We start from the raw sequence: 15062 nt of genomic DNA on the forward strand, positions 1-15062 counted from the left end.
TATATGTGTCCTAAACTAGTGTACATGTCAGGGTTACTCTCTGTGTGGAGTATTTGTGCATGTTCTCCCTATGTTCATGAGGGTTTTCTTTGGGTTCTCTGGTTTCCTCCCACCCAAAAGTGTGATAGAATATCTCAAATAAAACCGGAGCTGTTAGTACGGTTTTGTTTGATATTTCAATATCATGATAAAGGTTAGATTTGTATCAGTCAAATATGGAGGCTGTAAAGTCGCTTTGTATTTTGCCCATTGTTACACCATTCAGTTACACTGTATTTGTTATTTAAGCTTACACTTAAAAAAAATGGAGGAAATTTTCATTTTATCCTGCCCCTTCCCCTTTCAGCTTCAGGTCATGGTCTGATAGTGATGGGAATTCTGCCTGTTTTCAGTGAGTCAGATCATTTGGCTTTTCTCCTCAGTAAGAGCTGTCTCTTTCAGCTCTCAGATCTCTCGTTTCCATTTTCAGGCCATGCTTTTCATATTTTGACCAGTGATTTTTTTCTTGTCTACCTTAACAAGTTGTACTCTAATTAACAAAATAATGGCACGTTGCATTTTAAACATTCTATTTAAATGTTTGCAAGGCATTACATATGTGCATTGACAAAACTCCTTAGCATCCCTCTATTAATTTTTTGCCTGCTGTGTCTGTGCGTAGAAGATGGATTTCTGTTGATCCTGATCACTGACCTTTGTGTTCACTGTTTAGCAATGGATGTATTGTTCACAGGTCAGATTGACTTTGGTCAACTGAGACAGAACGCTCTTGACTATGTATGTTTTTTTTTTTTTTTTTTTTTTTTTAAGGGACAGGAAAGATACACACACACACACACACACAAAACTTCTCATGCCTGGGAGTGCTCCTAGCAGTAAGTGTGTGTGAGATCAGGTATGTGTACAAGTAAGACATGGAGGAAATGAACATAAACTCACCAATTTGTTTTATTTTTGTAAAAAGCACTTGATGCTGAATGATATTTCACCACTTTTTGTAGTTTGTAGTTTATTCTCAGGTCAATGACTCATAATATAAATATGAAAGGGGCATAACAGATGCACCAAATGCAGTAAATTAAACACATTAAGTTTCATGCTGAAAATATTTTGTATGGTAAAAGTAGAAATTCGGTTCAGTTTGGCCCGAACAGGCCTCAAGGTTCAACACACTTGATTATAAACAGCACATCTTCAGGAAGCAAGTCAGCTAACGTTCGCCTAATGGAGCCGATTCAAAGAGCCGACTCAAAGAGCCGACTCTCTAGCGAACGATACACAACTAATCCAAACACACTGTATCCACTGCAACACAGACAGCTCACTCACTCCCACACACGGAGCAGCGGTCGTGCAGGAGCATGCAGAAATGGCTGACGGAGAGGGTTCCTGGGCGTGCAGGTAACGTTCTTTCTCTGTGTATTAACGTGTTATTTTATTGAAAACAGTGTGACACAGCAATACGACAAGCTGTTGTTGTGTTTAGCGGATGGAGCTAGCTCGCAAAGCTAACTGCTGTGGTCGTAAACTAGTGAATGTTTGCCGTTGCTAGGCCGCTACAGAGGGAGGTTGCCGGGAGCTGTGTCCTGATTCAGCTAGCATTAGCCAGCTAGCTTGTTAGTTACCTACATTTGCAAAACCGTTATGCACCTTTGCTAGCTAGCTCAAGCAGTGCACAGTTTGTCCGAGATTTATCAGCGCACCAGAGATGACAATAACCGTAGTGAGTGCAGGAATATCTTTCAGAAAATGTTAGACACGAGCTAAAGGCTGCTCTAGCTAGCTCACTAGGCTCATGTCAGCTTTTAAGGTTCCTAAATAAGCCTATTTATTAGCCTAGCCAGTATATTTGGTTATCAGTTATGACCAGTTCCAGACAATATGTGCTAAGCAAATTAGACAAATTCTAGATAAAGTCATCTATTGTGTTTGGGTTAAGCTTGAAAGAGTGGTTGTGGACAGTACTGTAAGTCAGACACCTTGAAAGAGAATGTAAATGTGTACATTGTGTTTATGAGCTAATACTGTAGCTGTTGGTGTGTCTCTTGCTGTTGTCTTAGGGTTAGTGTGATTCCTAAAGAGACCAGTTATGTTCTCAACCTGGGCAACATTAGATTTACTTACAATAAACTTGCAATTATTATTATTATTTTTTTAATTTTTACATGCATGTTCATAGTACAAATATGAACAGTACTGGTTATTGTTTGATAAGGAGTCATTTAGTAGTTGCAGAGCATTGTACACTCCCTCTTCCATAACCTTGCCTGACTAAGCACTAACAAGAACCTGGCCACATGCAAAATAATGACTTTCATCTGGGGATAGAACCGATTTAGAATATAATAAAATATCATTCATTGTAATTGTATAACAACAATAAATTTGGTTTGCATCTCCCAATAGTATAATAAAGCAAGAAATACTAGCAATACAAATATAAACGTACACTCACAGAGCACTTTATTAGGAACACTGTACTAAAACTGGGTAGGGCCTCTCTTTGCTCTCAAAACAGCATCAGTTCTTTGTGGCATGGTTTCCATAAGATGTTGGAAACATTCCTTTGAGATTTCAGCTGCACTTTCATGCTGCGAATCTCCCGTTCTACCACATCCCAAAGGTGTTCTATTGGACTCGGATCCGGTGACTGGGAAGGACATTGAACTCATTGTCATGTTCATGAAACCAATTTGAGATGACTTTTCCTTTCTTACATGGTGCATTATCTTGCTGGAAGTAGCCATTAGAAGATGGGTAAATTGCGACCATGAAGGGATGCATGTGGTCAGCAACAATACTCAAATAGGCTGTGGCATTCAAGCAATGATTGATTGGTATTAACGGGCCCAAAGTGTGCCATGAAAACATGCCCCACACCATTACACCACCTCCACCAGCCTGGACTGTTGACACAAGGAAGGTTGGGTTCATGGATTCATGATGTTGGGGCCAAATTCTGACTCTACCATCTGTGACTCAGCAGAAATCGAGATTCATCAGTCCAGGCTATGCTTTTCCAGTCTTCAACTGTCCAGTTTTGGTGAACCTGTGCCCATTGCAGCCTCAGCTTTCTGTTCATGACTGACAGAAGTGGAACCTGCCATGGTCTTCTGCTGTTGTAGCCCATCCGCATCAATGTTGGATGTGTTGTGCATTCTGAGAATACCAGGAGATCAGCAGTTATAGAAATATTCAAACCAGCCCGTCTGACACCAATGATCATACCATGGTCAAAATCACTGAGATCACTTTTTTTTCCCCGATTCTGTCGGTTGATGTGAACATTACCCCAAGCTGCTGGCCCGTATCTGCATGATTTTATGCATTGCACTGCTGCCACATGATTGGCTTTAGTTAATTGAGCTCCAACATGGCAATGAACATGCACTAAACAGTATAATATGTACTAATAGCATAAAGATAACAGTAGAATGGTCTATAGTGAATTCCCTAAAATATCTTAACTTTACACGCTTTCTGATGTGTGATAATGCAATAAAATGTGATCTGAAATAAGTAAATAAAATCAGATCTGCTGTTGAAATAGTGGAGTTTGAGTTGATTTTAGATGTACTTCCACTGTGTCACAATGGGTAAATATTTTAGCAATTTTTAAAAAAATATTTGGTATTTTTAAATGTTTTTTTAAACAAAAACACTACATTACCTACATTTGTCCAGTGGGTTAAGCCATTCACATATTTGTTGATCCCACTACACAAATCTTTCCCCTGCCAGTAAGTGTAATTTTATATTCCACCAGTCCCTGAGTATTGCTGAATGGTGCGTTTGTGCTTACAGGTCATTCTCCAAGTAGGCCATGCATGCAGTAAAATGGCAGTGAAAAAAATGAAAAACAATTTCTGAGGAGGAGGAGTTATGCATATAGATTTTGAGTGGGAAGGATTTGGCAACACTAGTCTTCAAACTTTAGCATAAGGTTGTTTGTGTGTAGTCTGCTGCTTTTCAGGCAAACTGCAGAACTTGTTTGAGGGTACATTATCTGTTAAGACAACAGCATTTAAGCATTATCTGTTCTTATTGCAGGTTCTGATGCTGACTGTGCCGTCACTGTGAAGTAATACTGCAAGCAAATAAATCAATGCCGGCAAGTGCAGCAAGGTGCAAGTAGGAGCAATCATGTCCAGAAGCAAGAGCTCTGAGTCTGTAAAAGTTGTGGTGCGGTGTCGCCCCATGAATGAAAAAGAGCATGCTGCAAACTTTGAGAGGGTGGTCTCTATGGATGTAAAGTTAGGCCAGATTGTAGTGCGCAATCCAAGAAGTGGGTCCACTCATGAACACCCCAAAGTTTTCACTTTTGACTCGGTCTACGACTGGAACTCGAAGCAGGTTGACCTCTATGATGAGACATTCAGGCCACTGGTGGACTCAGTATTGTTGGGCTTCAACGGCACCATCTTTGCTTATGGACAGACAGGTACAGGGAAGACGTACACAATGGAAGGGGTACGCAATGACCCAGAAAAAAGAGGCGTCATTCCCAATTCCTTCGAGCACATTTTCACACATATCTCCCGATCACAGAACCAGCAGTATCTGGTCAGGGCATCATACCTGGAGATCTACCAGGAGGAGATCAGGGACCTGTTAGCCAAGGACCAGTCTCGTCGCCTGGAGCTGAAAGAGAGACCTGACACAGGTGTTTATGTCAAAGACCTTTCTTCATTTGTCACTAAAAGTGTCAGGGAGATTGAGCATGTTATGAATGTAGGGAACCAGAACCGTTCAGTTGGCTCAACCAACATGAATGAGCATAGTTCCCGTTCCCATGCCATATTTGTTATCACTATTGAGTGCAGTGAGTTGGGTCCAGATGGAGAGAACCACATCCGTGTTGGGAAACTCAATTTGGTTGACCTGGCAGGAAGCGAAAGGCAGACAAAAACAGGTGCTCAAGGAGAACGACTAAAGGAGGCTACCAAAATCAACCTCTCCCTGTCTGCTCTGGGTAATGTAATTTCTGCATTAGTGGATGGCAAAAGCACTCACATTCCTTACCGAGATTCTAAGCTCACACGTCTTCTCCAGGACTCGCTGGGAGGTAACGCCCGAACTGTCATGGTGGCCAACATTGGACCAGCCTCCTACAATGTAGAGGAGACTCTTACTACGCTACGCTACTCGAACCGTGCCAAAAACATCAAGAACAAACCCCGCATCAACGAGGACCCCAAGGACGCCCTTCTACGGGAGTTTCAGGAGGAAATTGCTCGTCTGAAGCAGCAGTTGGAGAAACGATCAGGGAAAAAGAAGAAGAAAAGGCGGAAGAGGAGAGTTGGGGAGGGAGGAGAGGAACTGGATGATGATGTGGAAGACGAAGATGATGATGATGATGACGATGACGATGATGAGGAAGGGGCGGATGGGGATAAGAACATAGCTGATTATTGGCGGGAGCAGCAGGAGAACCTGGAGAAGGAGAAGAAAGCCATTATGGAGGACCACAGCCTGGTGGCAGAGGAGAAACAGCGACTGCTTTTGGAGAAGGAGAAGAAGATGGACGATCTCCGCCGGGAAAAGGAGGCATCTGAAATGCTGGCAGCCAAAGTCAAGGTAACTTGAAAGGGCTAGCCATGCCCCTAACGTTACTTTACAGCCTTTACTTTGGCAGAAACATCAGGCAGTAAAGAACCTGGCCTTGTAGACTGTAACATTTTCTCTGATGACCGTTTTTGCTCTTACTCTCAGGCTATGGAGAGCAAGCTATTGGTGGGAGGGAAGAACATTGTTGACCACACTAATGAGCAGCAGAGAATTCTGGAGCAGAAAAGGCAGGAAATTGCTGAACAGGTAAAGCTACCCTATGACAATAGTAAGCAATACTATCTGTGAACAGTATTTATCTGTTTACTGTTATTAGTGCTTTCTTCTCAGTCTCTTTTGGCTACAGTTGAAGTAAATTTCTTTAATAAATGGTATTTTGTTTTACAAGAAAAGCAATGTTCAGATAGATTTATAAATAGGAGTTGAATGTGCACCATCATTTTGGATAAACAGCATTTGGTGCCTACGGAATGCCTATTGGATTATGCCATTGTATGCCCATTCTTCTACTTTTTTTTGTTTACATTCTTGTGTGTATGAGTAGAAAAGGCGTGAACGGGAGATGCAGCAAGAGGTGGAGTGTCGTGATGAAGAAACTCTTGAGCTGAAGGAGACGTACAGCTCACTGCAACAGGAAGTTGACATAAAAACCAAAAAACTGAAAAAGGTACAGCAAAATATATAATAAAATTAAATATATGGTTTGGCAGTTCCACTAGTTCCACTAATAAGATTAACTCACACACAGCCGACCAGATACATTGGGTGTTACACAAATCTCAGCACAGCAGGGGCACTGACACTATAGTGCGTCTGGTGTTGGTAAAAGCGTATTAGGCACAGCAATTTTACTGAGGTTTTTTAAAAAATTGTATCATTACTGGTCTCTTTATTAGACACACCTATCTTGTTGGTACACCCGGTAGGTGTAATGAACCTTATACACTTGTCCCAGTGCCATACACACTGCCATGCCACCAACATATTAGAGTCACAGTTGTGCTGAGAATGATCCACCCTGCAAATAATATATGGTTGTCTTTTTCCACTGATGAATGGGGTACATGGTGTCTGGAAAATAAAGTATAACAACAGTCAGTAATTATACCTACAAAAGAGCACCTATTTACTATATAATATTTTATACAATGTAGTATAGTAAGAGTTTAGTGTGTATTGGATTGGTGCTGCATTCGCATAAAGGCCTTTGCAAGCATGTTAAGGTTTGCTAAATTATTCAGTTCAATTCAATTTTATTTGTATAGCACTTTTAACAATGGACATTGTCACAAAGCAGCTGTATACAAATAAATACATTCAGGATATAAATTTTAAATGTAGGAATTTATCCCTAATGAGCAAGCCAGAGGCAACGGTTGCAAGGTAAAACTCCCTGAGACGATATGAGGAAGAAACCTTGAGAGGAACCAGGCTCATAAGGAAACCCGTCCCTACCTGGGTGACAACAGATAGTGCAATTATAAATAAATCCCTTCTATAACTGTGTACTATATGATCAAATAGTGCAATTGTGTAACCATGAAATTCATTACAGTTTTCACATGAAGTCTGTTTTGTTGAACTTAACCACTGTTCACTGATGGAGAATTGAATGCAAACTGTTTGTGGCAAAGCTATCATAGCAATTGTAGTCCTAAGCCATCATAGCATAACTGTTCATATGAATGGTCCAAAGCCATCTTCATGGTTTTTAAGTAGTACCATCCTCAGTAATCTCAGTGATCTTCAGGCTTAGGAGCCGTCCTCAGCCGCAGCGAGTGATTTCCAGTTGATGAGAACTCCAACCAGAAGTAAGGCATCAGGATGGATCAGGCAGGTCTGGAGAGCAGAAAGGGTCAGGACCACTGGTATCTCAGGAGTAGCATGTGTAGCTTGAGAGACAGGGAGAGATTATTAGGTATGCTTATTGTCCTGTAATGGTTAAGGCAATGTACTTTGCATGCAGAGTGCAAGCAGGGACTCCTGCAAGACTAGATATGACAGCATAACTGAAATGGAAAGCCAGAAGGTAAAACAAACATGGGGGCGCCCTGGGACATAAAGCGGCCAGCCACTCCACCGTCAACAAACCTGAGTGAATGCGTGTGAGTGGGTGGCGACAGCATCCAAACATCCCGGTTCACCACAATACTCTATGCCTGTGAACTTTCCAGATCTGATCCTTTACCTAAGAGAAAACTATTCACAAATGGCTTGACTAAACAAATATGATTTTAGCCTAGGCTTAAACAGTGAGACTGTGTCTGACCCCCAAACACTAATTTGGAAGGCTGTTCCGTAACTGTGGAGCTTTATAAGAGAAAGCTCTACCTCCTGCTGTTGCCTTCACTATTCGAGGTACCAACAAATAGCCTGCACCTTTTGATCGAAGTAGGCATGAGACCATTCAGTGCTTTATAGGTCAAAAATAGTATTTTATAATCACTGCGAAATTTGATTGGGAGCCAATGCAGTGTGGATAATGAGGTGATGTGGTCATATCTTCTGGTTCTAGTAAAGACTCTCGCAGCTGCATTCTAGACTAACTGGAGCTTGTTTATACACCTGCTGGGACAGCCAGACAGTAAGGCATTACAATAATCCTACCTGGAGGTAACAAAAGCATGAACTAATTTTTCTGCATCGTGTAGTGACATTATATTTATTATCTTAGCAATATTTCTGAGATGAAAGAAGGCTGTCCTAGTAATATTATCTACATGAACTTCAAATGAAAAACTGGAGTCGATAATCACACCAAGGTCCTTTACTCCTGCACATGATGAAACAAAAAGGCCATCCAGGGCTACTATGTAATCAGAAAGCTTTCTTCTAGCTGCATGTTGTCCTAGTGCAAGTACTTCTGTCTTGTGAGAATTAAGTAAAAGGAAGTTAATAAGGAGGTAAAGGGGAGGTTTGATATTGGCCTTTCGTTGGACAATTGACAGGGGTCGAGGTCAGTTTTTTTTAATCGGGGGTTCGATAACTGCTACTTTTAAATGATTTAGGTACATAGCCAATGCTAAGGGAAGAATTGATTATTTTTAGAAGAGGTTCAATTGCTTCTGGAACTATCTGTTTGAAGAAACATGTAAGTAAGGGATCTAGTATAAAAGTTGATGATTTTGATGAGGAAATAAGTGAAATTACTTTGGTCTTTCGAAGGGCAGTGAAACATTCTATTTGTTGAATCTGATATTATCTAAAGGGTTAGTTATAAAACTGTCTGGTATTAAATTAATAGTCTGAATATTTTGCCTGATATGTTCAGTTTTGCCATTGATAAAATTCATGAAGTCATCACTGCTATATAATGATTGTGTGCATGTTTCTATTGTGGTCTTATTCCTAGTTAATTTTGCTACAGTATTAAATAGGAATCTAGGATTATTTTTGTTATCTTCAATTAGGGTGGAGAGATACATTAATCTAGCAGCACTAAGAGATTCTCTGTAGTTCAGCAGGCTATCCTTCAATGCTGTTTGAAATACTACCAAATTAGTTTGGCACCATTTACGTTCTAATCTTCGAGTGGTCTGTTTTAAGGTGCGGGTGTGATCGTTATACCAGTGTGCTTTTTCTCTCTAATTATCTTTCTTTAAAGTTGAGCTACCATATCCAGCGTGTAGTGGAACGTTGACTCTAATCATTCAGTTGCTTAATCAATTTCTTTGGGATCAGATGGTGATCCACTCATAGTTGATTACTCTGGGAGATTATTGATTAAACTCTGTGCAGCAGCTGACGTGAATGTAAGTTTGACGTGGTGGCGTGGCAAGGTTCCATTGCAATATTATGACTGACAAATTTTAAAAGAGATGAGATGAGATAGCTTCAGACTGTGGGAAATGTAACTATATTTTCTATATTTAATCCGATTGTTAGTATTAGATCAAGAGTGTGACCACCATTATGAGTGGGTCCTATTACATTGTGATTAACCCCTACTGAATCTAGAATGGACACAACCGCTGTTCTCAGAGGCTCTTCTGTGTTATCAAAATGAATATTAAAGTCTCCAACAATTAATGCTTTGTCTAAAGAGAACCAGGTTAGAGATGAAATCTGCAAATTCACAAAGGAATACAGGAAATGAGAGCAGCGCCTTCCCGAGTGGGATCACTCTCACTAACCCTCTCTAGATTCTGGATGTGCACCTCTAATGCTGCAGTCTTCTCCGTCAGAGTGATAACAAATATACACTAGCACAAATAAAGCTATTACTAACGGCGGAGGAAGAATGACTAAACATCCTGCACTCGACACACTGAACAAGCTGATTGTCTGCTATGTCGAGTGTTTAACATACCTTAGTTGATTTATTTTATTAATTAATTATATAAATATTATATATATTATATATATTTATATAAATTATAAAAATGAGATTTATTATAAAAATATAAGGGCTCTAATTCTGATAATATGAATAATGTTGCATGGCTCTGTTAGAAGCTGTACTCCTTTGCATAGTTGCTGCTGGCTGAATGTCCTTAATAGTTACTATTGAATATCAGATTAGACAAGATCAAGTACATGTGAGTACAAGTTTTTAGGTTTAATTGCAACGCTTCCATTTTTTTTTTTTTTCAGGCCAGCTGTCCCTAGCAACTTTCCTGCTTCCTCTTTCATAGTCATCCATGACTACACCTGATTTATTTTTGCCTGTAAGCAAGCGTATAGTTTTTTGTATTGATCTCCATGTTTTGTCTCGCTCAGCTCTTTGCCAAGCTACAAGCAGTGAAGGCAGAGATCCATGATGTCCAGGAGGAGCATATTAAAGAGAGACAAGAGCTGGAACAGACACAGAACGAATTGACTAGAGAACTCAAACTAAAGTATGAAGCTTTCACTTCTCTTTTCTGTGTCTCTCTTTATGTGTAACGATTTTAAGAGTTGCTCCTGAGCAATGTATCATTTCCCCTGCAATCTCCTCCCTTGTTTGTGTTTTATTTTGTGCAGATTTTGCTTTTGTCTTGTTTTTACTTGTTAGCAGTTCAAGTACCTCTGAATCATTTAAGCTTCCCCTGTTACAGTGTTGTTGAATGTCTGTGCAATTCCTGGTGTAAATAAGAGGTGGATATTGCACAGAAAAAACTGTGAAGGTGGTTCTCTGGAATTACATCTTTGTGGTGAAGCAGACTGGCTGAAAGTAGGAACTCAGTACTGCTTCACTGGGTCCTATTGTTCCGGTTCAGTTCATTAACAACAAGATCTGCTTGTTCCACTTTCTTACCAGGCATTTGATCATCGAGAACTTCATTCCTTTGGAGGAGAAGAATAAGATCATTTTGAGGGCCACCTTTGACGAGGAGGATGACACCTGGAAAATGAAACCCATTACCCGTGTTCAAGAGTATGTAAACACGTGTGTGTGTGTGTGTGTGTGTGTTTGTTTGTGTGCGTGTGCATACTAGCACAGGCTGTATTAGGACAAGTCTTTAAATGATTACAATTTACTGTGCACTGTGGTTATCTTCATGACAGTTGTTTGTAATTTTTCTCAATTATAATTCAATTTAAGATAATTTAAGAGAATAACATAATTTAAGAGAATAACATCTATGTTTAATAATAATATTAGCAATAGCATTAATAGCATTCAGAACAGCAATAATAGCTTTATCGTAATGACAAGAACAGTAAAAATTCTTTGTCTCTTGTCTCTCTCTGTCTCTCCATTGCTCAGTGATCAGCAGATGATGACAAGGCCAGTGTCTGCAGTGGGATACAGGAGGCCGCTGAGTCAACATGCACGCGTGGCCATGATGATGCGCCCTGATCCCAGATATAGGGTGCGTCTACATCAGGATACACTACACAGATAGTGTTGGCATTAGGGATGTAACGATCAGATGACTTGGAGGCATTATGTTTTTGGGTCAACCATCTGTTTGTCTGAGATTCTCATTAGCATGATATCTCAAGAACGAACGGTTGAATGTTTGTAGGATTTGTATGGAATTATCATTGTAACCAGCAGATAAACTCATTAGATTTTGGAATTGATCCAAATAGGGTCAAGGTCACAGCAAGGTCAAATGTCTGAAAAAGTTTTTTTTCAGTAGCTTTCTGTTTGATGTGTATTTTAAGGGTAATTGAGGCATACAAGTTAGTAACAAGAAGAACTAGACTTCTTGTTACTTGTTACTAAACTTTTTGTACATCAATTTTTCAATCAGGAATAAATAAGAAACTGCTGTTGCTTTTTCTTTAACTTTGTTCTTATTGTACCACGCTATCTCTCAGGCTGAGAATATCCTGATGCTGGAGCTTGACTTGCCCACACGCACCACTAAAGAGTACGAGGAACCCATGATCGCGCCAAAGGTGGCTGCAGCTTTAGAAGATGCACTGAGGGAGGAGGATGACATCCAAGTGGATGCTTCAGCCTTGGGCCATGGTGGATTCAACAAGAAACCAAAAACAAGGTGAGAACTCCTCCTTGCTGATGATTCTCTCCGCTTTATTTCTCAGTTTGTTTGAAATGCCGCCTGTTCTTGCACTGAGTGCTACTTTGTAGTCCTTCCTGACACAATGAGTGTATCTGCATGGTGGACATCATGATGCTGCTGATTCTCATTGTGCTGATTCAGTTCAAGCAAGCTACAGGTCGAACATCTACTGAATGTCACTAGAGGCCGTCAATAGACATTTTTGCTTCACTTTTCAATGGCTATTATGTTGTCCATCATGCACTCATTGTCCACTTTAAATGGAACACCTGTACACCTGCTCATTTATGCAGTTATCCAGTTAGTCAATCATGTGGCAGCAGTGCAATGCATAAAATCATGCAGATACAGGTCAAGAGCTTCAGTTAATGTTCACATCAAACACTGACTTTAACCATGGCATGGTGGTTGGTTCCAGATGGGCTGGTTTGAGTATTTCAGAAACTGCTGATCTCCTGGGATTTTCACATAGTCTCTAGAGTTTACACAATAGTGCGATAAACAAAAAAATGAGTGAACGACAGTTCTGTGGGTGGAAACGCCTGGTTGATGAGAGAGGCCAGATTTAATCGAGCTGCCAGGAAGGATATAGTAACTCATATAATCACTCTTTACAACCATGGTGAGCAGGAAAGCCTCTCAGCATGCACAAAACATCGAACCTTGAGGTGGATGGGCTACAACAGCAGAAGACCAGATTGGGTTACATTCCTGTAAGCCAAGAACTAGAATCTGAGGCTATGTGACCATGAGGGCACAGGCTCATCGAAACTGAACAGTTGAAGATGTTGAAGAAAAAAAATCACCTGGTCTTTTTCCAGTCTTCTGATGTTTGATGTGAACATTAACTGAAGCTCTTGACCTGTATCTGCATGATTTTATGCATTGTGCTACTGCCACATGATTGGCTGATTGCATAACTGAATAAATGAGCAGGTGTATGGGTGTTCCTTTTAAAGTGAATGGTGAGTGTATATGTGTGTTTGTGTGCATTACTTTTTTAATTTCACATAATGTGTTGTAAACTTCTCTTTTAAGTAACCTTTTTTTGCTCTCCTGCCCATGATTTCCTTCTTTCCCAGCCGTCCCAAAACAGGCAAGAAGGTGAGCACCCCCACGTCAGCCCACAGCCCTTCCAGCTCAGGATCCCCACTGTACCCCCAGTCTCGTGGCCTTGTGCCCAAATAACACCTCTAAATTCTTAATCCTTCTCCACATCCTTTAGCCTTCTAAACAGACTTTGTGTTTTTGGCCATGTTCTGGAACTTCAAACTGATGGCTATTGTTAATAAAATCTCCAGATTACAAAATGGTGTACTTAAAATGTATGCATTAATGCAGACCAAGATACAACTTCCTCTCCTTACTGGGAGAAAAAAAAAAAACTTGAGCCTCCTTTTTTTTTTTTTTTTTTTTTTTTTTTTAAAACTTTCAGCAAACATAATTAGGACTACTTTAGATGCTTGGGTTCTGCTGCTGACTGGTTTAAAACACTTAAAAGTGCAATCACAAATGGAATTAAAAAAAAAAAAAAAGCTTTCCTGAAAAGGACGAGCGAGCAGGTTTTGTGACATCGGTGTTCAGAGGTGTGTTGCTGTCTTATTTAGAACATCAAAACTGTTTTTAGTGTCTAGTCTTACTGATAATTGAGAGTAACATCCTACATCCTCTTCCTGTTCTTATTGTGCAGTGGCACAGAGAATTGGACCACAGTTGGCAAGAACTCCATTGTATGTACAGATGTTAGGTTGAATCTAGCTAGGTATGTATTTTTGTTTTAAATTGTAGGTTTAACAAATTGAAAGGCTCACTTGAGGATTTCACTGGGTGGGAGCGAGCGTTCCATCCGTTTGCCTCCAAATATGCGCTGTAGTGTTATCTGCTGAGTGAGAAGAGCACACTACATCCCAGGTCCAGTTTCCAGCAGTACCTGCATCCTTCCTCCCATTCCTTTTAGCACTAGGAACCAAGGATGTGAGGAGAGGAGGGGTCAGGGAGTGAGTCTGGATTGGATTAATGTTTAATTAGAGCTGTAATGCTGTTCTATTCGGGTCACCCAAGTTGGAAGGATTGGAGTGGGGAACTTAACAGGTCAACACACACTGAATAATCAGGGTTCCAAGGTGCCTTACCTTCCCTTTTTACACAGAAGAAGAAGAGACTTTTGGTCTTCCTTTTGGTCAGAGTGTCCCTTGGAATAAACAGATTGTTTTAAATTAAAATCTAAATTCAAGTGCTAGTGCAGTTAAGCCACAAAGGAGTACAAGTTTGGACCATCACAGTTGTTTTGGAATATCACTGTGCTTTTCCTTTCAGAGCATCTGTAGATGGTGAGTTTCCGGTTACTTCATTTTGTCCTATAAGATCCCCTGTTTATAGAACATTTAAAACAAAGAACACATTTCTCTGCTTTTTCAGCATCCATATAGCACTCTCAGTATAAATATATGATGTCAGAAGAATTTAAAAAAAAATAATTTTGTTTTTGTAACACTAATAAACTGCAATATGCTCCTTACCCCACCCTCTGCCTTACCAATAAGGGTGACACCATTGCTTGCTGCTACTGTAGGGTTTAATTAAACCCATGTATACAGTGTGTGTGTATGTGTGTATATATGTAGAAATGGCAGTACATAATTCTCTTCTATACTGTTGAAATGGCAAAAAAAATTAATAGTCATATAGCAACATTTAAAATGCTAACTTATCATACTGAACCTGTCTGTTTTATATTCATGCAGCTATAGGTACCTTTTGTGTTTGGCATAGAATGTATTGTTCTTTTTATTTGTATTATTTGTATTATTTAATGTTGTGTACAAATATATTTTTGCATTAATGATTTTTAAGAGACTATTTCATGTTGTCTTGTTCCTGTGATGACTTCAGAATTAATTTCAAAACCTAAGGCATCTTAACTTGTTGCAATGTTTAGCTTCTTCTCAATGCTGTTTTGTGTTGTTACAATGATTTAAAATAATAAACAAGACAGCCATTTTGTTAAACTATGTAGGAAATAAAACTGTTTTTTTTAAG

At 39.8% G+C, this 15062-nt stretch overlaps 1 protein-coding gene across 1 annotated transcript; it reads left to right on the top strand.

Moving 5' to 3' along the window:
• The first annotated feature begins 1258 nt into the window (after nucleotides 1–1258).
• On the top strand, nucleotides 1259–15058 carry kif3b (kinesin family member 3B). Its single transcript, XM_026920895.3, has 9 exons — nucleotides 1259–1401; nucleotides 4051–5577; nucleotides 5713–5814; nucleotides 6113–6235; nucleotides 10288–10406; nucleotides 10808–10924; nucleotides 11258–11363; nucleotides 11818–11999; nucleotides 13106–15058. Exons 2-9 carry the CDS (start codon nucleotides 4144–4146, stop codon nucleotides 13209–13211), a joined length of 2289 nt encoding a protein of 762 aa, XP_026776696.1. The 5' UTR covers nucleotides 1259–1401; nucleotides 4051–4143; the 3' UTR covers nucleotides 13212–15058.
• Nucleotides 15059–15062: the final 4 nt, after the last annotated feature.

Source organism: Pangasianodon hypophthalmus, chromosome 16 (assembly GCF_027358585.1).
Source record: "Pangasianodon hypophthalmus isolate fPanHyp1 chromosome 16, fPanHyp1.pri, whole genome shotgun sequence".
Classification (NCBI taxonomy): Eukaryota; Metazoa; Chordata; class Actinopteri; order Siluriformes; family Pangasiidae; genus Pangasianodon; species Pangasianodon hypophthalmus.